At 39.2% G+C, this 27,826-nt stretch overlaps 1 protein-coding gene across 7 annotated transcripts in view; it reads right to left on the bottom strand.

The window, feature by feature from the left end:
* Positions 1-27,826, bottom strand: part of LOC102531415 (V-type proton ATPase subunit S1-like protein) — a 561,646-nt gene that overhangs the window by 512,085 nt on the left and 21,735 nt on the right. For 6 of the 7 annotated variants that reach the window (XR_012071344.1, XR_012071347.1, XR_012071346.1 and 3 more), the window contains 2 exons: positions 21,761-21,811; positions 12,569-12,815 (listed from right to left, as the gene is read on the bottom strand). Coding sequence is in view for 1 of the 7 variants with exons in the window: in XM_072958437.1 (XP_072814538.1) it covers positions 12,513-12,815; positions 17,186-17,414; positions 21,761-21,811; positions 27,022-27,257 (819 nt within the window). In the remaining 6 variants the exon portion in view is untranslated. Of the gene's footprint in view, positions 1-1,323; positions 1,483-4,730; positions 4,827-12,300; positions 12,816-17,185; positions 17,415-21,760; positions 21,812-27,021; positions 27,258-27,826 lie in introns of those variants that run through there. The other variant, XM_072958437.1, reaches the window with a different exon arrangement.

Genomic DNA, 27,826 nt, shown 5'->3' on the forward strand with positions numbered 1-27,826 from the left:
TATTTGAAAGTTGCTAAGTGATTTGCACCACAAAAAGATACTGTAATTATGCAACACAATGGAGGTGTTAGCTAATGCTACTATGTTAATTAATTTGCAATATGTAATGTATGAAATCAACAGGTTGTACACTTTAAACTTACAAAGTGTTATATGTCAATTATATCTCAATAAAGCTGGGATAAAATAAGAAAATCAAAGTATAAAAAAGTATCTCTTTTGTGTGCAATTTCAACTAACATTCCTAGGCTAGAAAGATGGAAGTCCATCTTCCTTAAGAACCTCTCCCATTCTTGCATGGACTCACAATCTTTCCAGAGCTACTAACACAAACTTGACTCAACCAGGCTACCAGAGCCAAGGAGACCAGCAATAATAATTTGAGTGACTCAGAGGATGGAACAACAGAAAATGTCTTACTATCTCATCTAACAGAACCTGAGAGGAAGACAAACTAGATAAGAGGACATAGTTACTTCAGTGAACTCCTAAATAACATTTCAAACACAAGTGTGTACCTGAACGACAAAAACCTTTGAAAATGTTATGATTTTACAGATGCAACAATAGGAAACACTGATGGACACTGGACACTTGGGGATAAGCAATAAGGAGTCTGAAAATGTCCTGCACATAGACTTGATTTACCTGATGTAATTTGAGAGACCCCAAATTTCCCGGGATTAGCCTGCTACAATATTGAAATTTTCACCGTTACAGTAATTCTTTCCGTGGCTTAGAAACAGTCTGTAAGAACTCACTATAAAATATAAATGTGTTTCAAAAATATATATATATATAAATGTGTTTCAAATATATTTGAAAATAAAAGTCATAGCATCATTAATAATTTATCATTTTTCAATTAGAGTTCAAATCCTGAGCAAAAGAAGAATTAAAAAGGAAGGCTTGATGAAAAAACTTGATGGAACAGAGGGAGAATTCCGGTAGGACCCTCAGGTAGCTAGGGGTTTACATAAGGACACAGGATGCAGCAGGGGTAGAAGGAACAGTCTTGCAATGACTTTGTGTCCTTCAGTAGTTTGCCTGGAGCCAGTCTTGCGGAGAATGACAGAGATTGGGAAGGGAAGGAGGAGTATACAGGGAGGGAGAGGATTCTGCATAAACACATGTCATTTCCTTTTGGGTCTGGTTTCACATGAGGACTTCCTATTGCCACTGTGACAAATCACCACAAACTCAGTGGCTTAAAACTACACACATTTATTATCTTATAGTTCTGGAGGTCAGAAGTCCTCAAATCAAGGTGACAGCAGGGTTGTACTCCTTCTGCAGCCTCTAGGGGAGAATTTATTTCCTTACCTTTTTCACTTCTAGAGGCCATCTGCATTCTTTCATTCATGGCTCCTTCCTTGTATTGCTCCAATGTCTACTTCTGTTGTCCCATCCATCTCCTACTCTCTGACTGCAACTCTCCTGTCTCCCTCTTTCTAAGAACTTTTGCAGTTACATTAGGTCCACCTGGATGAAAGAGAGTAATTTCCCCATCTCAACACTCTTAGTCACATCTGAAAAGTCCCCTTTGACATGAGAGCTAACATATTCATGAATACTGGGGACTAAGATGTGGACAACTTTGGGGAAGGGGGATTATTCTGTTCACCATACGGTCCATATCAAACACACACACCAAGAGTTTAGGGATTATATATCCTTCCCCTAGAACTAAATATAATTATGAGTAACAAGAATCAAAGCTGAAATCCTGTGAGGCTGTGCAGGAGGAGTCAGCTAGAAGTGTTAGTGGAGGATAGGAATGTTGTATGATGCCTTTGGCAGGCTCCTATTAGTGAATCACAATGAGGATCTTTAGGATTTTGAAGCAGAGATGCCATCCTGTGCAGATAACTGCTCTCCTTTTGAGAAACAGCTTTTGGCTTTTTACTTGACCTTAGTAGAGCTGGAACACCTGACCCTGGGCCACCAAGTTACCATATGACCTGAGGCGCCCATCATGAAGTAGATATTGTCTGACTCACCAAGCCCATAAAGCTAGGCATGCACAGCAGTGGCATTCCATCTTCAAGTAGAAGTGGTTCATAGAAAGCAGGCTCAAGCAAGTCTTGAAGGCAAAGGCAGTTGCATGAGAAAGTTGCCTAGATGCCCATGTCCTGACTCCTGTTAACTGCCCTCTCTCTCTCAACCCACACTTCTGGTCTCACGGAGAGTTCTCCATGAGCAGTAAACTAAGAAAGAAAAAACTCCTGCTTGGTTTACAGATGATTCTACTCAATATATGTAGGCACAACCTGAAAGTGGGTGGCTGTGGCAATAGAGCCCCATGCCAGGATGGCCTTCATGAACAGTGGTAAAGAGAAATCCTGCTCGTGGAGAGAACTCTGAGTGATGTACCTGGTAGTTCATTTTGCCTGGAAGGGAAAATAACCAGAGGTACAAGTCTACAGTAATTCTTGAGGTATGGCTAATGGTTTGGCTGGGTTTTGTCAGGGACTTACAAGAAATACTATTAGAAAATTTGGTAACAAAAAGATCTGAAGAAGAAATATTTTGATAAAACATTTCTAAATAGGCACAGAATGCAAAAACTTTTGTGTCCCATGTGAATGCTCACCAACGTGTGACCTCAACAAAGTGGGAGTAATAGTCGTGTCGATAGGATGAGATGTTCTATGGATGTCAGTGAACTTTTTTCTCCATCTATTTCCATCATTGCCAAATGGGCTCAAATAAAATGGCCACTGTGGCAGGGATAGAGATAATACATGAACTTAGCAAAATGTACCACTCATCAAGGCTTATCTGGCTAAAGTACTGCTGAGTAGTCAGTCTGCTAGTGGCAGAGACCAATATTAAACCCCTAAAATGGCACCATTCTCCAGGGACAATCAACCAGATACCTGATTGTGTATTGATTACATTAACCACTTCTGTCATGGAAAGAGCAGTGCTTTGTTCTCATTGGATAAGCACTTACCATAGGCATGGATTTCTCTTCCTTGTCACAATGCTTCTGCTACTATCTGTGGACTGACAGAATGCCTTATCCACCATCATGGTATTTCATAGCACTGCTTCCAGCCAAGCATTTCACAGCAAATGAAGTGCAGCTGATGAGCCCATCTCTGTGGAATTCCCTGGTCTTCCCATGATGCCCATCACCCTGAAGTAGCTGACTTGACAGAACAACAGAATGGCTTTTTGAAGACTCAGTTATAGTGCCAGATGGGTAATAGTAACTTTCAGAGCTGGGGCAATATGGACCAGGAGTAGCATACAATCTAACAACAAATGTACAGTCCTGTTGCTCCTATAACCAGGATTCATGAACCTGGGGATCAAGGAATAGAAATAGGAATGGCAGCTCTCACTACTACCTCTAGTGATTCACTAACAAAGTTTTGCTTTCCATCCCTGCAACTTTAGGCTCAGCTGGTTTGAAAGCTTTAGTTCCCAAGACAGGAATGCTTTCACCAAGAGGCAAAACAATGATTCCACTGAACTGGAAATTGAGACTATCACATAGCCACTTTGAGGTCCTCATGCCTATGGATCAACTGGCAAAGAAAGGGATTACTTTAGTGGTTCCCAACCGGGGATAATTTTGTACAGAGGACATCTGCAATGTCTGGAGACATTTTTTGTTGTCATAACTGCAGGAGGAGAGTGTACTAGCACCTGGTGGGTAGAGCTCAAGGATGCTGCTAAACATCCTACAATGCACAAGACAGACTACCACAACAAAGAATTATCTCGTCCAAAATGCCAATAGTAAGGGAATCCTGGACTGCTCGAATGAGACTGGTGACTGACCCTCACTATTAAGGGGAAATCGGTCTGATACTGCACAATGAAGCCAAAGAGAAGCCTTGTTTAGTATTTCCATGTTCTGTGATTAAAGTCAATGGAAAACTATGACAAGTCAACTCATGCAAGACTTCTGATGGTCCAGGAACTTCAGGAATAAATGTTTAGATTACTACATAAGGCAAGGAACTCCAACTAGCAGAAGAAGGCAATTATAAATACCAGCGAGACCATGTGACTAACTGCAGAAATGAGGAGTATGGTAGTTGTATTTCTTCCTTATTTTGATATGAACATCTGTGTGTGTGTGTGTATACATATACCAAATATATATATATATACACACACACACACACATACATATACATATATATATATATATATATATACACACACACCCCAAATATTTTTATTTTCTTTCCTACTGTCATTTCCTGAGCATCTAACGTAAGATGTATGGATAGTTGCTAACCATATATTTCAGTATTTAAGTTACAGGATAACAAAGAGGGAGTTTGAATAACTTAAGAGAAGAAGGAATATGACTAAAAATATAAAAAGGAATTAGTATCCACTTAGGGGGAAAGCATTAGCATATTTTTAGTTGTACACAGGGTAGCTGTATTAGGTTAGGAAGAATGGTGGCTGTTAAAGTATTTATTTTTAAATATAAATATAGTTTACAGAGATGTATATAGCTGCCAAGTTGACAATGGGCAGACTATGGTGGTTTTGTAATATACCAGTATACCTAGACAGAACCCTGTTTCCTAAAATTCACTTCCCTTTATGTTTCTGGTTAAGGTGGACCATATTTGAAAGAACTAATTGCATGCTATTTAAAAGGTGGAAGTGAAGCAGCAGCCACATTGTTTTTAACCTTCAAAAGGTGGAGTCAGGTACATTGGTAGCTTAAGCACATTATCACTTGTCTGCTGGTTTACCTTGTTGACACAGGGCAGCACCCAGGCCTACAGCTGCTCCACCCTCTCCTGGGATCCTCCTTCAACTTCTTCAGTTCCTGGAACATTTGTCTGGCTCTGTAACAAAGGGCACTATTTTATCATGGATGGAGGCAGTGAAAACTGACACAGGTCCTACTTCATTCGCATGACCCCGGCTCTTCTTCATGGATTCTAGCTTGTCCCTGCTCTCCCCCATTCTACATCCATCTTCCCTTCCCAATTGTTTGCTATGCAGACTTCAAGTTTTACCATCCGACATGAAGACAAGAGGCCCACGAAGACTATGTAATCAGCATCCACAGTTACATATAAGGTCAGATCTCTGTAAGAATCCCATACATACACATACACACATATTTTTACAGGTCTCTTTCATGGCCCTGGAAGTGTCCCTAGCATTATGTTCTCATGAAAGTATGTTTTTGAAAATGTGGTACAAATAAACTATTTCAAATTCAACTTTTAAAAAATTTAATTAGTTACTGTTTTCTCTTCCTAAATAGATAATCACTTTCATGCCTGACTTACATTTATAATTTCATATTCATTTTCTTAAAGAGGGTCTTCTAAATGGTAGGTGCTTCAAAATCTGCACGTCTCTGCAAGTGCAGAGGTCTTCCTGCACTTGAGGTCAGCTCAGAATAGATTTCCCTGAAAACAAATAAGAAAACCCATCTGCATCTGCAAGATGAAATAACACAAACTGCAAGCAAATGGAGAAGGTTGGCAAGTCCTGAGTTCTGACCACAAGGCATTTAACCATGAAGTGAATTCATTGCCATTTGCATTAAAGAAAATATCACTGTAAGACGGAAGGCTGTACTGGAAAATTTGGCTCAATCTTGGAACACGCACATCCTTAACAAGAAGAGGGATGGAATCAAGGGCACAGGAACTGCAGAAAGGGAGAAAGACCAATTAAGGTTAGAACATTTATCCAAATCTCCACAAGCCTAATCTCCTGGACCTTGGATCCTCCCAAAGAGGAGAAAAATTTGTAATACATAAAGAGATTTCCAGCTCTCACTGGAAAGATTCATTGAAGTAGGAATAAGAAGATGCCTTGTTAAGATTGCTGAATAAGTTTCTGAATCCAATGCCTCACATAAATGTGACAACAAACTCTTAAGGCCAGAGATGAGTTTTGCTCAGAATGATGACATTGCTGGATAAAAATAAATGTTTTGAAAAATACCTTATCACTGTAATAGAGTTGAAAATAAAATTTAGCTTCTTAAGCAAAAACTGTGATATATGCACTCTCCAGTTAAGTATTTTACTAAGAACAAAAATTTCTTTGCTTCATATATCTAAGCTTTTCTGTGATAACTTCAAAGACCTATTATGCATCTTTTATGGCCTAAACGTAGAGGCTTTTGAAACATCTTTTAAGTTTTTTAACATTATAAAACCACACTTATCTTATATATGTAACAGGATGGATGAATAAAAGAGAGAAAGAGATGAGTCAATAGATGAAGAGCTGTTATTTTAAGCCTGATAGTAGTTTGACCTGGGCAGATTAAAAAGAAAGAATTCTGATGATGAAGAAAGGTTCTTTTCTTTGAGAGCAACACCATATGTTATTCCCTAACCTTTATTAAGAGTCTGTGATATTCACATCAATGTCAGACAGCAGGTCAAGGAACTGAGAAGAGTGGTTGAAGATGAAGCCACCAGAGGGTGGGTGGGGGTGAGGGGTGTCTGAAAATCAACAGAGGCAGGAAATCAAAACTAGAATAAACAACAAAAATGTAAGTCACTACTGCTCCTGCCACTAATCCATCCTCTGGCTGAATTTTCGGCTATCTTGGGGGAACAGACTTATTCCTCACATTAAGGGGACTCAAATCACTTAATTAGGTGAGTAAAGGATGACTCCAGAGGATTCGGGGAACATCCAAGTGGCCACCATGAGGATTACATGTGTTACAAAATAGTAACCATTAGAACAAATGAATTTCACTACCAACATTTGTCCTATTTTGCCCTCATAAAATACCAGAAGGTCCAAATCACACTTTAAATTCCATTTATTTGGAACTAGAGGTTTTGCTCTAGTACCATTTGGTCCTTATAAAATATTGTTGATCTCATCTCAGTAACTGAAAGTATCATATAGCAAGCATTGTAAGTCCCATTATAAAAAGAGAAATCTGAAATAAAGACAGATTGTTCCAAAGAGTCACAGAGTAACTGGATCTGTTCATTATTTTTCTAACTATTATGGAGTGAGGGCATGAAAAGCACAAGCAGGGATACAGGCAGAAGGGACAGTTGTGCAGTATTCTCCCCAGAAGGTCGTGTCCCCTCTATGCGTCTCCACTGCGGAAGGGCAAGAGGCTTCTCCACCCCAACCCTCAGAAGGAAATCTGTAACACTAAGGTTTCTCTGAGGGCCTTGTCTCAGCCATTTTCTCCCCTCTCTGGGATGTGTTTTAACTTTTTTCTATACCCTAGATCCTTCTTCCTAGACCAGGGGCTCCTGACTACAGAGACAATCACTTTGGTGGGATGCCCACGTGGCTTGTTAGCAATGATTGTCTACACTGTTTGCATAACTTAGAAAATATCCAAGGGCTGCCCTATAATAACACGACTTTCACATTCCAATATGCTTTTTTGAGTGAGAAAGCCCCAGTTTTTTCCCCTAGGAATTGTCTGTAGCCTGTAGCTATCTATTCCAGCTACCCATGGACCTTTATGCAGCAGGGATCTATCTCAAAGGACTACCAGGCAGTAGGGTCCCCAAAATTGGGGCACAGAGTAACAATATGTGGGCATGTCTATGGGAGTGTATTACATCATTGTTCATAATGTCACAGTAGGCCAAAAAAATCCACCACAACCTCAGAACTGCCACCGTACCCTACGACATACTCAGGTTTCCTACATCTTATTAAAATAGCTGTATTAAATTTTCTGAAAAACTGCTTAGATATAAAATAAAAATGCAACAAATAAATTCTAATTCATCTAAGCCTCTGTATAAGTCTGATTTCCAACAAGAAGCAGGCACTCTCAAAATAGGATAATTTAAGGAGGGTTTATTTACAAAGGGACCATTTACGAAGGTCCCAGTAGGCGACAGGAGACCCACAAAGGACAGTGCAGTAGCCAGGGGCTGCTAGCAATGGAGTTGTTACCATCTCTGAGCCCAAAGGGACAAGTGAATAAGAAACTACTGAAACCCAGGACAGAGTCATGTCTAGGAGGCCATCTTAAAAGAAGCAATGACCTTCAGAGAAGGAATACAAGCAGTTCAAGTTTTCCCCCCTAAGAGAAAACAGGGGGAATAAATACCCTGAGCTATCTCTATTCTCTCTTTTCCATGGAGTGTGATGTTCATCAAAGACCTCCTACTGACCAAATCCAAGGAATAAACACTGCTTAGTTCTCTTCTTATTTGATTTCTCTCCAGCATTTGACGTAACTGACTACTCCCCTCATCGTGAAAGCTTTTTCCTTTTGATTTCTGAGACACTATTCTTTTCTTGGTTTCTTCCTTCTCTGATTGCTCCTACTAGATTTCTTTTTCTTATCCTACTCCATAAGTAATGGTGTTCCGCAGAGCTCTATTATCTAACTATCCCTTCTCCTTGGGTGATCTCATTAATTTCTCCATCTCCACTACCACCTTGTTTTCAATTTTCCCCCTATACCCATTACTGTTGGTCTTAGTTTGGGTTTCCTCAGAAGCAGAACCTGAGACAAAGGTTTGAATGCAAGCAGTTTATTTTGGGGTGATGCCAGGAAATATCATTAGGGGATCAGGTAAGTAAAACAGGGCAAAGAAGAGACTTAATGAAGTGAGTATTATCAAGCAAAGATGCCCCACTGGGCGAAAGAGCTTAGTCTTACTAGGAAGCTCCAGGAAAAGGTATAAAACACACTCCAGAATTATTCCAGTCAAGGAGCAAATGAGCTGGAGTATTTACACACAACCTCTAAGAATCATTGCATCAAAGCTACACCCAGGGGGCATTAATTCCTTAGCACTTCCAGCCTGCCATGAACACAGGTAAAGCAGCCACTAAGGACAGTTACTGGCCATGGAGAGATGGGCCAAGATGTACTGAAACGGTAAGGTGCAAAGCAATATGGGTTGCACACTGACAGCATTTATTTGCTACATTTCTAAATTTCTATTTCTAGTCCAGATCTCTTCATTTTGCCTCATATTCATATATCCACCTACTCAGACCTCTATTATAGGACAGGAATCTTGCATCTCCCACTCTCACTCCCACCCTCACCTGTTTTTTCCTGATTCCAGAGATTGGCATCACCTTCCACTAGCACCCAAAACAAGATATCTAACAGTCATTTATGACATTCCAATTGGCTGCTATGTCTTATGGAACCAACCACTGAATCCTCCAAAATCCTCTCAATGGCCCCTCCATTACCTCAAGATTCTAAGTCTTTAGTTGAGCATAGTGATCTGTTTGCTCTCTTCATTTCCAGCTGCATCACACTTTCACTTCTCTCAATACACTGTATGTGCCTACACAGACACACGTACTCATAGTTCTCTGCACATGAGAAAGTCCAGTCTTTGCATATGTTTCCTTCTGCTATATCTGTCCTTCTTCACATTACCTGTCTGCTCAACTCCTACTCATGTCAAACATCACTTTCTTTGCCGTATTTTTCCAGACCTCCCAGGAAGGCAGGCATCTCTTGGGCTATGCTTCTGCAGCACTAACAATTACAGGACAATAATCACACACCTACTGTGTTAATAATAAAAGTACCCATGGGAATAGTTTAAGTTCTTTACTTAAAAATCAGAACATGCCAGAACTGATGCAAAAAGACATATACCTGATGGACAAGCATAAAAGTGTTCACGATAATGTTCAACATTAGCTATGAAGACCAAAGACCCTCTTTTAAGAGGTTCTTTCTTCAGTCAAAAGCTCTCTTCTTGAGTCATGAACAGACTCAGTTCCAAGAGTCCACCATGATGGCTCAAATAAGGTTTTTTTACACTAAAACTAGATTTTTTATTATTATTCAGATGAACAAGTATTTCAGTGGACTGCTTAGCTACATGGGTCATGGAACATTTTACCATCGATAAACATAATCTAATCTGATTAAACCTTTCATCCCCTTAAGGTTGCTGTGCTGCTACCTGATACCTATCACTCTAGGATCCCTGCATCCTTATGAGACTAAGGATTCCAGTTCAAGTTTAGCATTTCTTATATTCACCCACAGCCTAGAGAGGACAATCACTAGAGCACTTTTCAAAAATGCTGACACTATGTTCCCAATGTATTTCTCAGTGCTATGACAAACGGAGGGTCCTCTGGTCTTTCACAGAGGAAAATAGTCATCAGGATGGAGAACAGGTTATACATGATGAATCCATTCCTATATGCCAATTTTCAAACTTCAAATTTCTTTTCTTTCTTTATAGTATACGAAGAAATTTCTAGCCTACCTCATTTAATGTCTGTCACTGTTGAGTTCAGATTTCTATCAACCAACTGAGAAAACTCTTAGAAATACTCTCAGCTGCTCAAACGAACACAATTAATTAAAAAATTTGGTAAGAGAACCTATGTCAAAAAATTCAGCCTGATTTAAAATTATACACCTCACTCTCTGAGCTCGCACCTCTGGAATCCATTCCCACATATATTCCTCAAGTCTTTTTTACATAAATTAGCAAGACCTTGCAATTTTATTCTCCCATATTTAACTTTGCAGTTGGTTCCCTAGGATATACTAGAATGTGAAACTAATTTTCTAGAGACATTGAGGAAAATGGTCAAATAACTATCTCTGGTGAGGTCATCAAACAGTCTTCAAAGCAAGGCAGGAATAGTTTCATCTCAGAGAGGATGATTCTACTAGCAAGAAAAATCTAATGGAGTTTGGGAATTCAATATTAGGTTGTCTAAATTCTCCCAAAAGTTACCATTCCGATTTTAAGGTTCTTTTATTTTGATATCAATGTTCCCGTGTACATATAAGACCTGGCAAGGCTGTAAATTTCACCTGCAATGCAGTTTACCAATTTGCAGGTTCAGACCTGTGTCTTATTTTCAATTGTGCCAGCCCTCCGACAAGAAGTAAGAGATCCTTGTAGATTAGTTATAGAAACTCCCTGGATTTTTTGTCATGTCTTGAGCTGTGAATTTAAACTCCTGAGCTATCATTTTCTCTCTGTAAGCCCTCCATCACAGCTAGAAAAAGCCAACCCAGATTGAACAATAAATTATCTTGATACTTCATGTACCTGCAGCCTAGCACAGCAGCTATTTATACCACCGACGGACACTCAAAGCAACCACAATGAAAATTTCTTTATGGAATGCAATGGGCTATCAGCTTCCCTTACTCTAATGCTAATAAAGTCCCTTCTGGTTTTAAGCTAAAGAGAGTCAGATAATCAGTCCAAGATTCCCAATTTCTTGAGGGTGTGTTCCCTGCAATCATCTTTATGTACTTAAATTAAGATTCTTAGTAGCATACTTAAGAATCTACTCTAGCTATTAAAACAGAAAGGAATTCACTATAGACTATTAGAAGCTTACTGAATTCTGAGACAGCTACAATCTACATTCACAGCCAAGAATAATGCAGCCAAAAGAAATGTCCAACGTGAGACTGTTTTATCAGAAATCCAACAATCATTATCACTCATACTTGGCATCAAAGATGAGATGAGGCTATAAAACCATCACCACAGCTGCCCAGACGATCCAATTTCTCTGTGCACGACACCCTACCCCACATTGTTCTCAACTGCTTTCTAAGTTTTGTGCACGGTATCTTAATAGAACCTAGGTCATGGGTGAGATCCTAGTTAGGAAAATGCAATAGTTTTTAAACATAAGATCTCTTTAACACAGAAGTCATATTAGAGAAGCTTTGGTGAGGATGCAGAGTGAGCCATTGTTCAGTTATCTTCCAAGAACTGAAAAGGATTATATAAGATCAGTGGTGGCTCCAAAATTATATTAAAGAAGAGTTTATGGGACACTATCTCATTGGAAAGGGGCTTGGAGTGGTATGTGCATAGCAAGCACACTGTTTTTACTTAATTTGGTTGTTTAATTCAAGTGGCACCTATGAAAGCTGATGGAGGTCTAAATCAGACAAATGAGACAAGCTTTGGCACCACAACCAAATGGAAAAGGTAAGATACTGCCAAGACTATCATTACTCCTTCACAGATTGAACTGCGCCACCTATGAATAGCAAAGTAAGTGATGAGGACGCCCTTGAATAAAGTGTTCTACCATATTGACAGCAGTCTTCCCTAAACAGTTCTGTGAAAGAGGGGAAAAGGACTATTTTTAAATATAAAATTGGGACATAATTTCTGAAAAATGCTAACTATGTTATATTTTAAATTCTGAACTTCCAGATAACCTTATAGTATTTCTCTATTTGTCACGTGCAAACTGGCACAGGCAAGGAGGACCAAATGTGTTTTCCCTTCTCTATATTGCATCGTTCTTTTTTGGGGGTCTCCTTAACTTGCTATATTCTTTTGCTTTCAAGAACTTTGGGGCAGCAATAACACTGACCTCTGTGGGATTCCTGAGATACCTTTTTCATTGCTCCAAGTCTATCTAAGAAGGCCAGTGGATGCTCCAAGATGTAGTCTTTGCATGCATTTGTTTTAAAAAAAATCAAGTTTTTTGGTGAAAACCTTATATTGCAAGTCAAACAGCAAAGAATACAAACAGCTGCTTTCAGGGCCTATTGTGGACTTCGTGTGGGAGAGGGACCTGTGCTGTTAAACATAAATCTTGCATATCTGTTGGCTTCTCAGTTCATAGCATTCGGCTCCCTGGCTCCTGAGCAGCTCCTTCTCTTCTGCTACATCTCGAGCTTTCATCTGAGGGAAGTGGGCCGGAGAGGCGAAGAAATTGTAGTGCCGGTCCAGATACCGCAGGTAGATAAGCATGTGCAGGGCGTACGCCAACACCAGCAGCAGGATCAGAGACATTGCCAGGCGAATCAGAATTGCTGGCGAGAAGGAAGAGGCACAGTCTCGAGCTCTGGCAAATTGTTCCCCCTTGATGGTAAAGCCTTGGATCTGTCAGGAGAAAGGAAAGAGCTGAAGTGATAAATTCTTTCCTCCTAAGACCTACTTCCCAGTTGGGCTAGGGGTCCTGGACCCCTAATTAGTCAAATTTAAATACTGTGGCCATATTTTCTGAATAATTTAAACACATTATCTAACAAATATGACTACGTTTTGGAGGAGAGTGAAATTTAACTTTAAATCAAGACTGACCCAGAAACTCTGGGATAGATGGTTGTTATAATTAAGAAGCCAGTAAAGTTTTCAAGGCTCTGAAATAAAACCTCTTTTAATCTGAATCTTGGTTCATCTAAAACCACAATGTCTGGTGTCTCCAAAATTTTATAAGTGTTAATAAAAATTTCACAAAGAATATTAAGTCTCGGTTCCTCTGCCTTTGATTCTGTTGACAGGAAGTAGGTAGGAAGAGTCTTTTAAGAGAAGAAGATATCATGATTCCCAATGACATAAAATATAAATAACAAAAGCTAACACTTAATAAAGATTTTTTATCTACTAGACACTGCTTTAACTTGTTTAATACTCACAAGAGCCTTTGAATAAGTTACTACTGTATTCCAATTTATGGATGAGGAAACCGAGACAGAAAAGTTAAGTAATTTGCCCAGAGTCACACAGTATTAAGTGCAGTGAAGCTGTAATTCAAACTGGGGCAGTTTGCCTTTAGAGTCACTTTTCAGTACAACTCCATAACTCTTGGTAATTGTGTCTTTTCTTCCTCCAGTCACTAACCTCTTTATTGGCTGTACCATGCAGACTTAGTACTGCTTTTGGAAGAGCTATATACCCCTTGCAATCTGCCCAGAGAACAGAAAGAAAAGCTCTCTCATATGTGCAAATGAAGTGGTTTAATTACTTGGAACTAGGGGAAGTTCAAATCGACAACTGGCCCCAATATCGAAATACTATCACAATGGAAGAAACAGGGGCTACAGAGTAAAGACTCTAAATGAGATCAATCATTTGTGGGAGGCAGCTCCCACGTTCAGCTGACTTTTAGAATATAATACTATATAGCAACACCTCAGTCACCTAGCTGCTTTTAGAAGGGTGCATCAGAAAATTGAATTATCCATGAGTGCTTTACCAAGAATTCATTTTTATGACTTAAGTGGGAACTCCAGCATTCTTCCACGCATAAGTGATTGCAGCCACCCATCATACCATAGACCTTAAGAGTCTTGCCCACCCAACTATCTGCGCTCTAGACTGAACCAAACAACTCCTGAAGGGGACTCCTGGTGTGGCTTCTGGGATAGTTGGCCTGCTCAGTCTAAAAAGAGGCAAAGTGGCCTTCTCGACGACAAACTCCTCAAAGACAAAAATGGCCTCATCTGATGCTGCAATTCCAGCCAAAGTGAATGTCCTCATGTTGACTGCCACTTAATTCTTAAGACTTGATTGAGAACAGTATCTGTGGAGAATACCTGAGAGATATGCTGTCTACCCATGTTCTGGACTAGAGGTTGCAAACACTCTGTTATCTTCCCCACAGGTAAGTTTTATTTGGCCCAGATTTCTAAATATCCTGAAAATTTCCTCCAAGAATCCAGATTCCTATCTTCAATTGGAAAGTCAAAAGATCCAGCAATACTGGGCCTGCATTCCTACAAAGCAAAAATATACTCCATGCGATGCCAACTACAACTTTGCCACAGTCCCCAGCTGGCCCACCTGAGGCATCTGAGTTTTATCAGAGGCATCTGAGTTTGCCATGCATGTGACATCACTCTATACTTTATTCCTAGATTAAGCCAAATCAGCGAAGCTGCATACGTGGAATGTAGCCTTTTGTATATATGCCTTAACCTCCATCACCACCACCACTTCTTCCCTGGGCGGGGCTTGCATTCTGCATCTGCCCACATGAAGGGTGTTTTACAAGGTCCACCTCTGACACCCAGTGCTCTGTCCACCATGAGGCTGCTGTTGAGGATGCTGCACCAAGGATGTATGTGCTCCTCACAAGCACATTTCAGGTAGTCTTGTGAATCCCATGAATATGTAGCTGGTGATTTTTTCTTATGCTGGCTGTTCAAAAGCTTCAGAGCCAAATTACTGTGCTGCCTCTAGCCAGGGCAGACAGATGGTCTTGTGGTTTTGTGTACCAACTTCACCAGTAGCTCTAACCGATCTTTTCTTCCTCTGTTTTTCTTAACACCATGTCAATTTTTTTTTGTTTTGTTTTACATTTTTCATTGTAAAATACACATAACATAAAATCTACCATCTTAACCATATTTAGGTGTACAGTCCAGTGGCATTAAGTACATTCACATCATTGTGTAACCGTCAGCACCATCATTCTCCAGAATTGTTTTCATCTTGCAAAACTGAAACTCTGTCTCCATTAAACACTAACTCTCTGTTCCCTACTTCCCCCAGCCCACAGCAACCACCATTCTACTTTCTGTCTTCAAATGTGACTACTCTAGTACTTCATAAGCAGAATTATATAAATATTTGTTCTTTTGTGTGTGGTTTATTTCACATAGAATATCCTCAAGGTTCATTCATGTTGTTGGATGTATCCGAAGTTCCTCCCTTTTTAAGGCTAAATAAATAGTCCATTACATGTATATGTTAGATTTTGTTTTCCATTCATCCACTGATGGACATTTGGGTTATGTCCATCTTTTGGCTATTGTCAATAATGCTGCTATGAACACAGGTACACAAATATCCATTCAAGTACCTGTTTTCAATTCTTTCAGATATATACTCCCAAATGGAATTGCTGGATCACACAGTAATTCTATATTTAACTTTCTGAGGAACCGCCATACTGTTTTCCATAGTGGCTACACCATTTTACATTCCCATCAACAATGTACAAGGGTTCTAATTTTTCTACATCTTTGCCAACAGTTGTTATTTTTGGTTTGGGGTTTTTTTTGTTGTTTTTTTTTAGTAACCATCATCCTAATGGGTGTGAAATGGTTTACTTATTTTGCAAAATTATTCTTCTTGAAGTATTTCTACATGTCATAGTAATACATGTCATTCCTGGAACAAGGTGGAGGTATAAATCAGTCAATTCATCTGTTCTAATCAGGTAAGATTATCTGTGAATTATTCCTTCCTTTCATTATTACCTCCTCATTGTCCTTTCTGCCTACTTCTCTTTTTAAAGGGCAAGAGAGAGAAACAGATATAATACATACTTTATAAATATTATATGAATATATATACATTACATATATTGTAAAGTGTCTTTGGAGCCAGACAGTCCATAATTCAAATTCTGCCTCTGCCTCTTTACCAGTTATATCACTGAGCAATTATGTAATCATTAGAGTTTCAGTCATCTCATTTGCAAAACAGGGATAATAGCAGTTATCCTGCAGCATTATGGTAAGTTTTGAAGACAAAGTATGTAAAATAACTACAACAGTGTTGACCCACAAAGAGGACTCGTAAGTATTAGTTACTGTTAATCCATGCCTGACACAATCCTGGGTGTTGCCACATATATTAGGCCATGAATTCTTTACATTTGTAAAGACAGGTCAGAAACTGAGAGGGTGAAGTAATTTGCCCAAGTGGCTGAGAACTAATTCAAAACTATGTCTTTCTAACTCCAAAATGCAAAATTTTTCCCTACCCCAAATTACCCCACCACACTTCTCCAAGCTGAGGGGAGGGGGAGTAAATATGTATTTGTATATGGAAAAGATCAGGAAGTGCCCATAAAAGGGACAGGCAAAACCCTGCCTATTTCAGTGAGTCAGAAGTACAAGTTAAGCTTTTTTCACAGTAAACAGAATAAAGGAAATTGACAAATGTCTCTTAGCCTAAGATTCTGGAGGTGCAAAGGAATCTCTTATGCCTTCATGCGTTTCCCCAAATAACTTCAAGAGGATCTTTGGGATATTTTTGACTCCCTGGCTGACAGTTCCAATCCTATGCTAAACGCCAAAGCTGTCACTCATGCTACAGATGTACTTCTTATCTGTCCTGATAGGATCACTGCTCCCTTCCCCGAAGGAAATAAAATAATTGTCCAACAACTCCTCTCCCTAGAAGGGCCTCTCACTCCAGGAAGTGTTAGTAACTGGGCTTCATGCCACAGCTTCACTCCAGCTTAGGTTGCTCACTGATAATTATTCGTGACTGGATAAACCTGAATGTAAAAGCAAGTCCTTGGGAAGGGGGTCGGGGGTGGGGAGGTCACTATGCAGGAAGAGGAAATACTCGATCCTATTCTATTCCACACCTTAGAAGACAAAGGGAGAAAACACCACTATTAGTTTAAAGATCTCCACTCCTCTCTTCTCCTTAAACATCTGTTTTCAAACAAACACTGAGTTTCTTTGGCTCAAAACACACAGGTACATTAAGCATATGTTTTAGTTTATTACCTGGAAATCAACAAAAGTGACCTCCCACAGGCTTGACATATCATTGGTGTCACTGGGCAACAAAAGGGCATAGTACCGCTGCAGGCTACTGACACGTTGGCAGTGGTAGGAGTAACTTGACGGAGCATATATGCCAGTTGCATTAAAACATGCTTGAACTGAATTACTGAAAATAATCTCAACTTGGTGCAAACTAAACCAGCTCTGGATGTAATTGGTAAGGGTGAATCTGAAAATGATTTTAAAACAGTTATTACCCCCCAAAGCACTTTTATATTTGCTGACACAGGACATTGATTACGAACAGTACAATCGCGCCCTCTTTTGTCAGGTAGTAGAATTGGCTCAGAGAAAGGCTTTTACTTTCCTAGTTCTGAACAACAGCCCCCTGATTGGTGAGAATAAAAGTAAATTACAGGGCAGCCCCCAAAAGTGAACAATAGAAATTCCTACAAAAGGAAAAACACATAAAGTTTGGAGTTATTTTCTTTTTTAGAATGAAAATAATTTTATTATTGCAAAAAACTGACAAAAACTAAATGGAGAATAACATAGAATAAGCTAAATAAATAATGGTCAAAAATAACAGTAATAGCTCTGACTATGAGTCAAGCACCTTTCTATATGTTCTTTATGTGTATATTATTTAATCTTCACTACAACACCATGAGATAGATAATACTATTATCCACAGGGGAGTTAAATAACTAACTTCTGCAAATTTACTCAGGGAGTAACATTGGAGCTGGGCTTAGAATCCAATCTGAGACCAGAGCCCATATTCTTAGCCATTTTGAAATGAAATATTCTCTAGCAATAAGAAAGTTATCATATGCATGTCATGATCACTTTTTTTCATTTAAAAAATGTGTGACTTCACAGAAAAAGATTCTGGAAAGATAGAGATCAAAATGTTAATAGCAATCACTCACTTTGCTGTATACCTGAAACTAACACAATAATTGTAAATTAAATATACTTCAATTAAAAAAAAAAAGCAACTGAGATCAGTATAGCTCAGGGTGAAAGCTTGGGTTTTGATCCTGGCTCTGCCTACCTCCAGGCTATGATCCTGCTCCTCTGGGAACAGCATCTTGGTGAGTACAGGGCTGACCCTCTCCCTCCTCAGTGAAGTTTCACAGGTCCTGCCAATCAGTGTATTGCAGCCCTTTAATCACTGTGATTGCTTAGAAAGAGGCATATGCCTCAGGCTGGGTCAGTAAAATGCAATCCTCGTGCTTCTGCTATAGCTATCAGGCAACAGAGAGCTCTCTTAAGTGGATAACTGTCAGCTCACAGTTGCTGGCCACCGTCTTGCCTGCCTAGGAATGAAGTTAACATGAGAACAGCAGAGCCAAGAGATGAAGAAAGATGCTGCCCTGATGAGGCTGGTTAAACACTTTGATTCAGTTGAGCCTGAAGGTACTGTTTTCAATCCCATTAATCAATCAGTTCCCTTTCGGCTTTGTGCAGCCAAAAGAGTTCTCACGAATACTGCTTTTATTAATCCTATGATAAGCGTTGTTAAACAACCTCTCTAGGCCTTGGTTTCCTCATCTGTAAAATGGGTTATGCTTGTTTAAGTTAAAAGGGCCATGCATGGCGAGTGCCCTGTGTTGTGCCTGGTGTTATAAAACATCCGATGTTATCTTGGACACCCCCAGCTCACCCTGGGCACCTAAGTCAGATACTGAAGGTGTTTTCAGGGATGTAGTTGAGCCCGGCCAATCCTGACCACTGCAACAATCCACCAAGAATGCTGAAGGCCAGGATGAAGGGAGTGGATATCTCAGGTCTGAGCTCTGGAGTCAGAGGTTCCAGGGTGAGCAGTGGGAGAGATGAGTCAGTCCCAGAAAGGGAAGGCTGGCTCTTGATTCCCCAGAAATGACTGTCCTTGGGCTCAGGGCTGGGAGAGAGCCTGCCACATCGTCTGCAGCCCTGTTTCAGATTAACAGCCTGAGAATGAGGCAGTTACGACAGGCTCAGTGAGACGGGTGCACTGAGGCACCAATGGACCTGCTTGAAAAATCATTCCTGGTGAAAAAACCAGGTTGTTTTGCCAAACAGCTGTCCAGCACATGGGGTCTTTGGCTCTGTGTCTCTGGCCCACTTCGGGACAGCAGAGGCATGCATATGGGCCTGGAGGACATGACATCCTCTGCCCGGGCCTCTTGAACATGCGGCTGGCTCCTAGAGCAGATTCTGAGACAAGGATTTGTGGACAAGTGATTTTTTTAAGAAAAATCCCAGAAGGACAGGGCAGGGAAGATGGGAAATGGGTGGAGGGAGGGGAGAACAAGTAAAGGCATTCACTCAGCAGAGTCCCTGGAGGGAGATTTTGGCTCTGTCCTGCTGGGAGATCTGGAAACACCTCGTACCACTGGTCAGGGCTGCACTGGGGGATGTCTGGCCCTCTGGTGGACATGCAGGCAAAGGGTGCTCCAGCAGCCAGCTCCCCTAGCAATCACACAGGTGCCTGACATTGAACAGGGAGAGGGATGGAGGGGTGTGGATGGAGGGTGTGTGCCTACTTCAGTTTCTGCCCTTCCAAGTTGCTCTTTCAAAAGTATACACTGGAAAATTCAGAAATAAAAGGTCGTATGTTATATGATCCCATGTATATGAAACGTCCAGAACAAGCAAATCCATAGAGATAGAAAGCAGATGGTTGGCTGCCAGGGGCTGGGAAGGGGGATGCGGAGTGATTGCTAATGAGTATGTAGTTCCCTTTTGGGGAGATAAAATGTTCTGGAACTACATAAAGGTGATGACTGTACAACACTGTGAATGTAGTAAATGCTATGGAACTGAACACTTTAAAATGGTAACTTTTATGTTATGTAACTTTTACCACAATAAAAAAAGTAAAAATAGGAAAAACAAACGTTAATAGTGATCACCAATAGTGGTTGGATTATGAATGATTTTCATTTTCTTTTTATAGCTCATTATTTTCTGATTTTTCCATTTTCAATGGACATGTATAACCTTGTCTTAGTTTGGGCTCCTAGAGAAACAGACAAGGATGTGAATGCAATTATAATACAATTATTCTGTGGAGGCGATCCCAAATTTATTTGGGGATTTAGTCATTCAAAATACATAGACTGGAGCGAAGAGAAACGACAGAGGATTAGAAGGCAGCCCAAAATGACACAGCTAAACAAGTTTCCACTGTGAGCAACTGGCGTTTAATGCCCATGAGGAATCCTGGGAGATAAGCAGGACACACACCTCTGAGTTATCTCACCTAAGGGTGAGGGAGCTGGGATATTTATAGACTTCTTTCAGTCATTGGTTGAGAGCTGCTGAGGTAAGGATGGGAGGCAGTGGGCCTTTTAGGCCTGAGAAAGCTTTTAGGTAAAGAAAGGCTGGCAGTTGGGCTGGTGAACTGTACTGTTCTCAAATGAAAATGCCCAAGGGAATACAGTGTCTGGTGCATAGCTTTATCATCAGAAAAAATAATCATAAAGTTACTTTCCTTTTGGTAAAAAAACAAAAAAGTACTATTTGAATCAAAAATATTCCCCATTCCTATATCAAACAGGTATGTGTATGTGTTTTGTTACCTTGTGGAATTTAATTTTCCTTATAAAGTTCCTCTGAAAGATGATGGCATGTAAATTCTAAATTATGACCAGTGAAACACTAGTGTCCCATGATACATGGGCAAATGTTCTGTGGCAAGAGCTTTCCAAGGTTAAATGTAGGAAATGCTAAGTTAATCAAAGTCACCAAGTACAGCAATCTTCCTCTTAAGGGCATGTCTTCACAGAAGCTTCAATATACAAATTTATACTATGAATCTCCAAGAGGAGGTATGCAGTCTTTCTTAAACACATTTGACTACGGGATCCCTTTTCTGGGGAATATTATAAACATTTACATGAGCAGAAATGTTCCACATAACACAGCTTAGGGAAGACTGCTCTAGCACATCCTGCTGCTTTTTCAAGTAATGCTAAAGACACAGCTGCTTATCTCCACTAACTGGTTGGTCCTACAGGAAGGGAAACATTTTTATAAGAAAAAAAATTTTAATGCCTTCAAATTGCCCCCTACCTCCAGAGCAGTTCCTAACTGCTTGGATAAACCAACAAAGGCAGATGCATTATTCCATACATAAACACAGAAAAGTGTAGGCCTATGCTGATTGTCTGCTGGGGAACTCTGCTAATAGAGAATTTTTCATTATTGTTAAATAATACGAGTGACTCAGTTTTAAGGAGCTATGTATAGAAAATAACTTCAAACTAGAGCCCAACTTTAGAGCTTCAAATATATGTTATTCTTTGCTCAGAGGAAAAGGGTATCACATTCCTAGGTTCATGTGTTTTCTAGGTCCCTAATGGAAGAAGGATAAAGTATAGATTTTTGAAACTAAAGAAATATTACTATAGGATCCCATCATAACACCACTGACTCTTCAGTGTAATTACGTAAGTGTGGCATTTCACATGCCACAGTGCTTGTCACATAGCAGGCCCTTGATACCTACCTGTTGAATTAATAAATTATATGGAGTTAATCTGAAGTGCTAAACCTATGATATTCCAAAGTGATATCCATACTTACCTTATATCAAGACCTTTGGGATTTCCAGCATCACCAAACTTGAGAGACAACCTAAGAAAACGGAAACACAGTCCATCAAAGTAGAAATAACCCTTACTCCACACTATATTCAAAAATTATCTCCAAATGGATCACAGGCCTAAATGTAACAACTAAAACTATAAGATACATATAAGAAACATAAAAGAACATTTCTGAAATCTTGGGGTATGCAACAGTTTCTTGAAAAAATATAAAACCATGAACTATAAAAGAAAAAAACTGATAAATTGGACTTTATTAAATTCAAAAACGTTTGCTCTTCAAAAGATACTGTTAAGAAAAAAAAGCAAACCACAGAATGTGAGAAAATATTCACAACACACATACACAAAGAACTTGTATCTGAAATACAGCAAATAACACTAACAGCTCAATTATAAGGAGACAATCCAGCTTCAAAATGCTCAAAAGACAATGCACTTCACAAAGGAAGATATACAAATATCTAATAAGTACATGAAGAGATGTCAACATCATTAGTCATTGGGAAAATATAAAATAAAACCACAATACAATACCATGGTAATCAGAATGTTTTAACAACTTTTTAAAAAACTACTCTTAAGCCTTTAACATCTACATTTATTCACATTTTTCTAAATGTTAACACAAGATTTCCTAGAGCAGAGACAGATCATTACTAACCCAGAGCAATAACCATATTGGTTCTCTTTTTAGCCTGCTTCTTCCTCCTGGGCAATATGATGAGAGCCAGATGTCATCCTGTACATACAGGGATTTATAGCATAGGTGAAGAACACTAAAATTGTGAATGTAGGAGTTTATACAGAAGAGAGGCAGGGGTCCTCCTTAACCTCCTAAGAGAGGGAGATAAACATTTGCTTTCTTAGTGTCAAACATTTTCTTTGGGAAATAAAAGTATATGACTTTTATTAACCTTTGGATGGGAGCAAACAGCTCACCACGAAGGAGACAAATGGCTGCATGTCTAACACCCATGTATGTAAATAAATGTCTCCAAAGGGGAGATAAAAAGCCTCTCTGGGTTCTAAGCCCTGGAATATCTCGATGGTCCTGAGCTTCATTATTCCCTGGCACATAACCACATTCCTCTGAGGAGGTATATCTCTTACTAACTCCAAGACTTATCTTTTAACCGAGATCCTGAAGAAATTTGTTCAGAAATTACTAACCATACAAAAACATAAAAATACTTTCTCTATAATCCCATACTGACCATACCAATTGTTGGTAAGGATGTGAAGCAGCTGGAACTCTCATACAATGCTGGTGGATAAATGCTACAATGATTAAAAAAACCAGCTTGGCAGTTTCTTAAAAAGCTAAACCTACACATATCATATGATCCAGCCATTCCACTTCTAGGTATTTAAGAGAAAAGAAAATATATGTTCCTACAAAGACTTGTACATGAATGTTTATAGCAACTTTATTTAGAAAGTTACTAAAAACTGAGGGAAAAACAAATGTCCACCAAGAGGTGGATGGATAAATAAGTTATGGTATATCTATACAAAGGAGTACTTACTACTGAACAATAAAAAGGAAAATATCTTTGATACATGCAATAATGTAGAAAAATATCAAAATCATTACGTTAAGTGAAAGAAGCCAGACTAAAAAGAGTGTACACTATACGATTAGTTACATAAAATTCTAGAAAATTCTAGAAAACAAACTAATCTATGATGATAGAAAGTGAACAGTGGTTACCTGGAGAAGTGGGAATGGCAGAGAGACAGATTACAAAGGAGCACAAGGAAACTTCTGAGTATGATGAAAATATTTGCTGTCTTGATTGTGGTGATGGTTTCAAACATATGTCAAAACTGACCAAAACTGTACACTTTAAATATGTGCAGTTTAGCATATTCCATTTAAATTTCAATAGGTTGAAAATAAGAATTATAAAAAGCTAAATAAACAACTAAAATGGGAATATGTGAGAAATTTAAATATACAAAGGATGGCACTGATGTGACATTATAATGTCTAGAAATTATAACACCTCAATATACATTATAAAACTAAAAAAAGCAGAAGTAGATGGTTATAAAACATCCAATTACACACTTGAAAAAAAAATCACACAAATATAATCTCATTAATTAATAATAACACTTATCCAAAAATAGAAATGTCAGTGACTGAGCTGAAGTTTATCTTCATACTACATATAGAGAAAAGGGAAGGGGTATTTATAAAACACCATATTAATAAGATTGCTAAAAGAAATATCTTTATTTCTTAACATCATAAGCTTAGACACATTAGAAGCACTCATTTACAAACACTTAATAAGCTAATTTACTCAGTAAAGCAGTCAAGAGGATTTTTCTCTAACAATATTCTGATAATCTGTCACAAATTATTGAAAATACTTTAAAGAAATGAAATGCATTTCTTGGATTGTACTTTATAAATTTGACTAGCCACTTATTCTAACAGAAATTTCTCCAGTTCTCCCAAGGAATCAGAATAGTATAGTTATCCACAAACTGGCTCTCCAGCTAACGAAGTAAAGTTCAAAGCAAAGCCATGCTGAGCCCACCAGAATCTCTGATGGAGCAGCTCAACAGCCTCTATGCTTCTGATGCCCCCAGAGATTTCTCCAGCAGCCCTGGTTTCAGTGAAAGCTGTTAACGTGCTCTGTTGCAGAGCAAAGAACATGAGGTCCGATTTCAACAAAGCAAATTCAGCAATCACTCAGTGAAAATCTTCTATGCCAAGCACTGCACCATAACCTGGGAACGTGAAAGAGAAATACAACCTAGGGAGTCCTTCAAAAAAAAAGCTCCTTTTACTCTTCCAAGGGCCCTACCCTCCCATGTTTAAAACAGATTCTCAATTCGTCAGACTGTAATTGTCTAAATTCAAAATACACACAGATGCTGGGATTATGCTCTATTTGTAGGGCTTTCACTATTTAAAAAGACTTTCATAGCAAATCTGTCTGCCAACAATTTGCCTTTCCCTGAACATTTTGTTTCTAAGCACTAAAATATGGTCATCTTCTTTTTAATCTGTGTTTTTGACCTTACATGGTTATGTCTTTGCTTGGGTTTGTTCTTTCCACAACTCCCTTTCTGGTTCTTGAATATAAGATTTCCTTGCCAGCCCAGCAAAGGCATCACACTAATCTATGCAACTCACAGGAATCAGGAACAGTCTCAGTAGCTGGTCCCTGAGGGCCTTACATCCTGGGAAGCCTCCCACCCACGCCCTTGCGTGGGTTCTCCAGGAGGCCTGCACACTCGCCTGAGCAGGACTCCAAAAGGTGGATGATGCACACTTGGGACTCGCCCACTAAAATTCATGGGCAGTGAAAGAAAAACAGTCAGTTCCCACCCAATCATTAATTTGTGTGTTGTGAAAACAAAGGTTCCCTAGGCCTCTCCAACAAGTAACCAGACACTATTTTATCCTAATTATTACTAGTATCTTAGGAAGATAATACTAGTACTTTGAGTAGTACTTGACAAAGTTCTCACGCATACATTTCCTCATTTGTTTTCACACCCCTATGAGACAGAGCCGAGAGAGAGGAGGTAAGATGGCATTGTTAAAGACGTTTTAGACCCCAGCTCTACTACCACACAAGCTATATGATCTTAGATCTTCCTAACCTGTGAGCTTTGATTTTCTCACCTGAAACACAGATGACAACTGTTAACTCTTACTCAAGGACTTGTTTGCAATAGCATTGTGAGGAATAACAGATAACTACCTGTGAAGTCCTCACAAGGTGCCTGGCCGATACCAAGTGCTCAAGCCCTGTTGGTCGCAAGTGACAGTTGCCATCACCTCCGTCTCACAGATGGTGGTCCTACAGCGGCTCCTGTTTGTCAATTCACAGAGCTCATTGGGAGAACTGGGCCTATAAGCTAAGTTTTCATCTTTTCTGTCTCTAGGTTCCCAGAGATAATTAAGGTTTCTAAAGCCCAGCAAAAAGCTGTGGTGCCCTGATCTTCCCCACAAATACCCTGGAGTCAGGATAAATGGAATAAAGGAAGGCCAGTCAGCCATGGACAGGCAAGATGATCTCCAGGTAATCTCTCTCCCTGCAGCTGACCACATATAAAGAGCTCTGTAGGGAATTAATTAGAGCCTGAGGAAAAAGTCCTGAGCTCTCAGCAGTGCTGGAGTCTTTTTGACAGCCGTGCTGTAACAGAAAAAACAAATCCGAGAGGACTCTAATGCTTAGGCTTACAATTTCCTAGTTCCCTAATAAGAGATAGTCATTCTAAATAGCAAGATACTTACTAAGACTTGTAATATAACTTGTAAGTGTATATTAATACAATCTATTTTTATCCATCATCAAGAATTTTTAAATGAGAAGTTCAGGAATAAAAATGTGTTTCCACCAAAGGATATAAGAAGAATACAGAGAAACAAACAAACAAGTATGTTATGGTTTATGCAAAGCATTCTGCCCATCTAAACCAGGCCAAAACAAATGCAGAGAATTTTTCCAAAAGCCTCCATTATACCAACAAATGTTTAAAGCAATGAGGTTTATAGACAGCAAGGGGGATGTGCCAGGCTTCCTCCCCCTGGACCAAAACAAATACAAGCAAAAAATATTTGCCTAGATGACTGAAAAGCAGAGAAAGGCACTGCAAACTGACTTCCTCTTCAAAAGGGATATTTATTTAATCTGCTATCTCAAATTTAATTATTCTAATCATTTTTAAATACCCTAAAGAATTCTCTGAAATCTGGCCAAAGGTACCCTTGCACATTTGCAAACAGGCAATGTTCCACAACTTTAGAACACTTCCTATAATCAAACATCTGACCTGGCTAGAGTCAGTTTTCTCAGTTTCACCTACTAGAATATTTATGACTCTGATCATTGACATATAATTTTCTCCTTGCTGTGACAAATGTAGTTGGATACTTCACATTTGGAGTTGAGATCAAGCCTGGAATCCTTTCTCTTTTTCAGAATGAGTTTGGGAACCCTCATTTTCAGAACTCTGATTTTCCAGAAGGTATTACAACAATTAGCTAAAGTGTTCAGAAGAAAATTGCTGGGAAAACTAAGAAATTAAAAAAAATTAATTTCTGACTTATTCTTTCATTTTAGACATTAGATATTTCCTCGGAAATGCATGTCAGGGTCCTGTACAAAGAAGCCTACTTCTATTTTCTGAAATGACAGAAGACTGGACCACCCAGTTAACAGGCTACACTCACCCTAAAGGCTTGCTCCAGTAAAGGGGTCAACTTATATGGCACTTTCTTCACTGCAATTTGAATTGCCAGCATCTACTGTTGCCTTCTGGCCAAAAGCTTCCTCTGTAAGGTCCAGCCAGGTCTGATTCTTAAATTTAATTGTTATTCTTTTGGCCCAGAAGAGAATGCAGGGAATTCCATCCATGGAGATATTAACCGGGTTATAATAACTGAATGCATTCCAAGGTTCTTTTTCTAAATGTCTTTGTCTGCTCAGACTGTAGTTGAGAGCCTAATTAAACCAAATAAACAAAATTTAAGACACAGATTTGTTTCCATGGTACAAAAGGTTTCTTGGAAGGAAAAGAGCCAATTCAAATCCTGTTGGAACTCTGTTAGCTTTAGAGTCTGTGCTCTTGTGGGGAAAAGGAGATGGGTGGACCTGATCCTAAAAAGCCTAAAAATGATAGGTACACTAACCCCATTCCACAAAGCATGAGAAATGGAAATGATGAAATTATAAAAACAAACAAAAAACCAGCTTTGAAAGTAGTAACATTAGCAATAATGACTTTAAAAAGTCATCAGTCAACATGCAGGGGGAGGAAAAGGGAATAAATAGGTGGAGGGCAGTAGATTTTTAGCTATGAAACTATTATTCTATGTGATACTGTAATAGTAGATAGGTATCATTATACATTTGTTAAAACCCATACAGCGCAAAGAGTGAATCCTAATACAAACCATGGACTTAGTTAATAATATATCAATAGTGGATCATCAGTTTTAACAAATGTACCACACTAATGCAAAATTTTAAGTATAGGGGAAATTGGGTGGGTGGGTAGACTGAGAAGGTAT

Source organism: Vicugna pacos, chromosome 3 (genome assembly GCF_048564905.1).
Source record: "Vicugna pacos chromosome 3, VicPac4, whole genome shotgun sequence".
Classification (NCBI taxonomy): Eukaryota; Metazoa; Chordata; class Mammalia; order Artiodactyla; family Camelidae; genus Vicugna; species Vicugna pacos.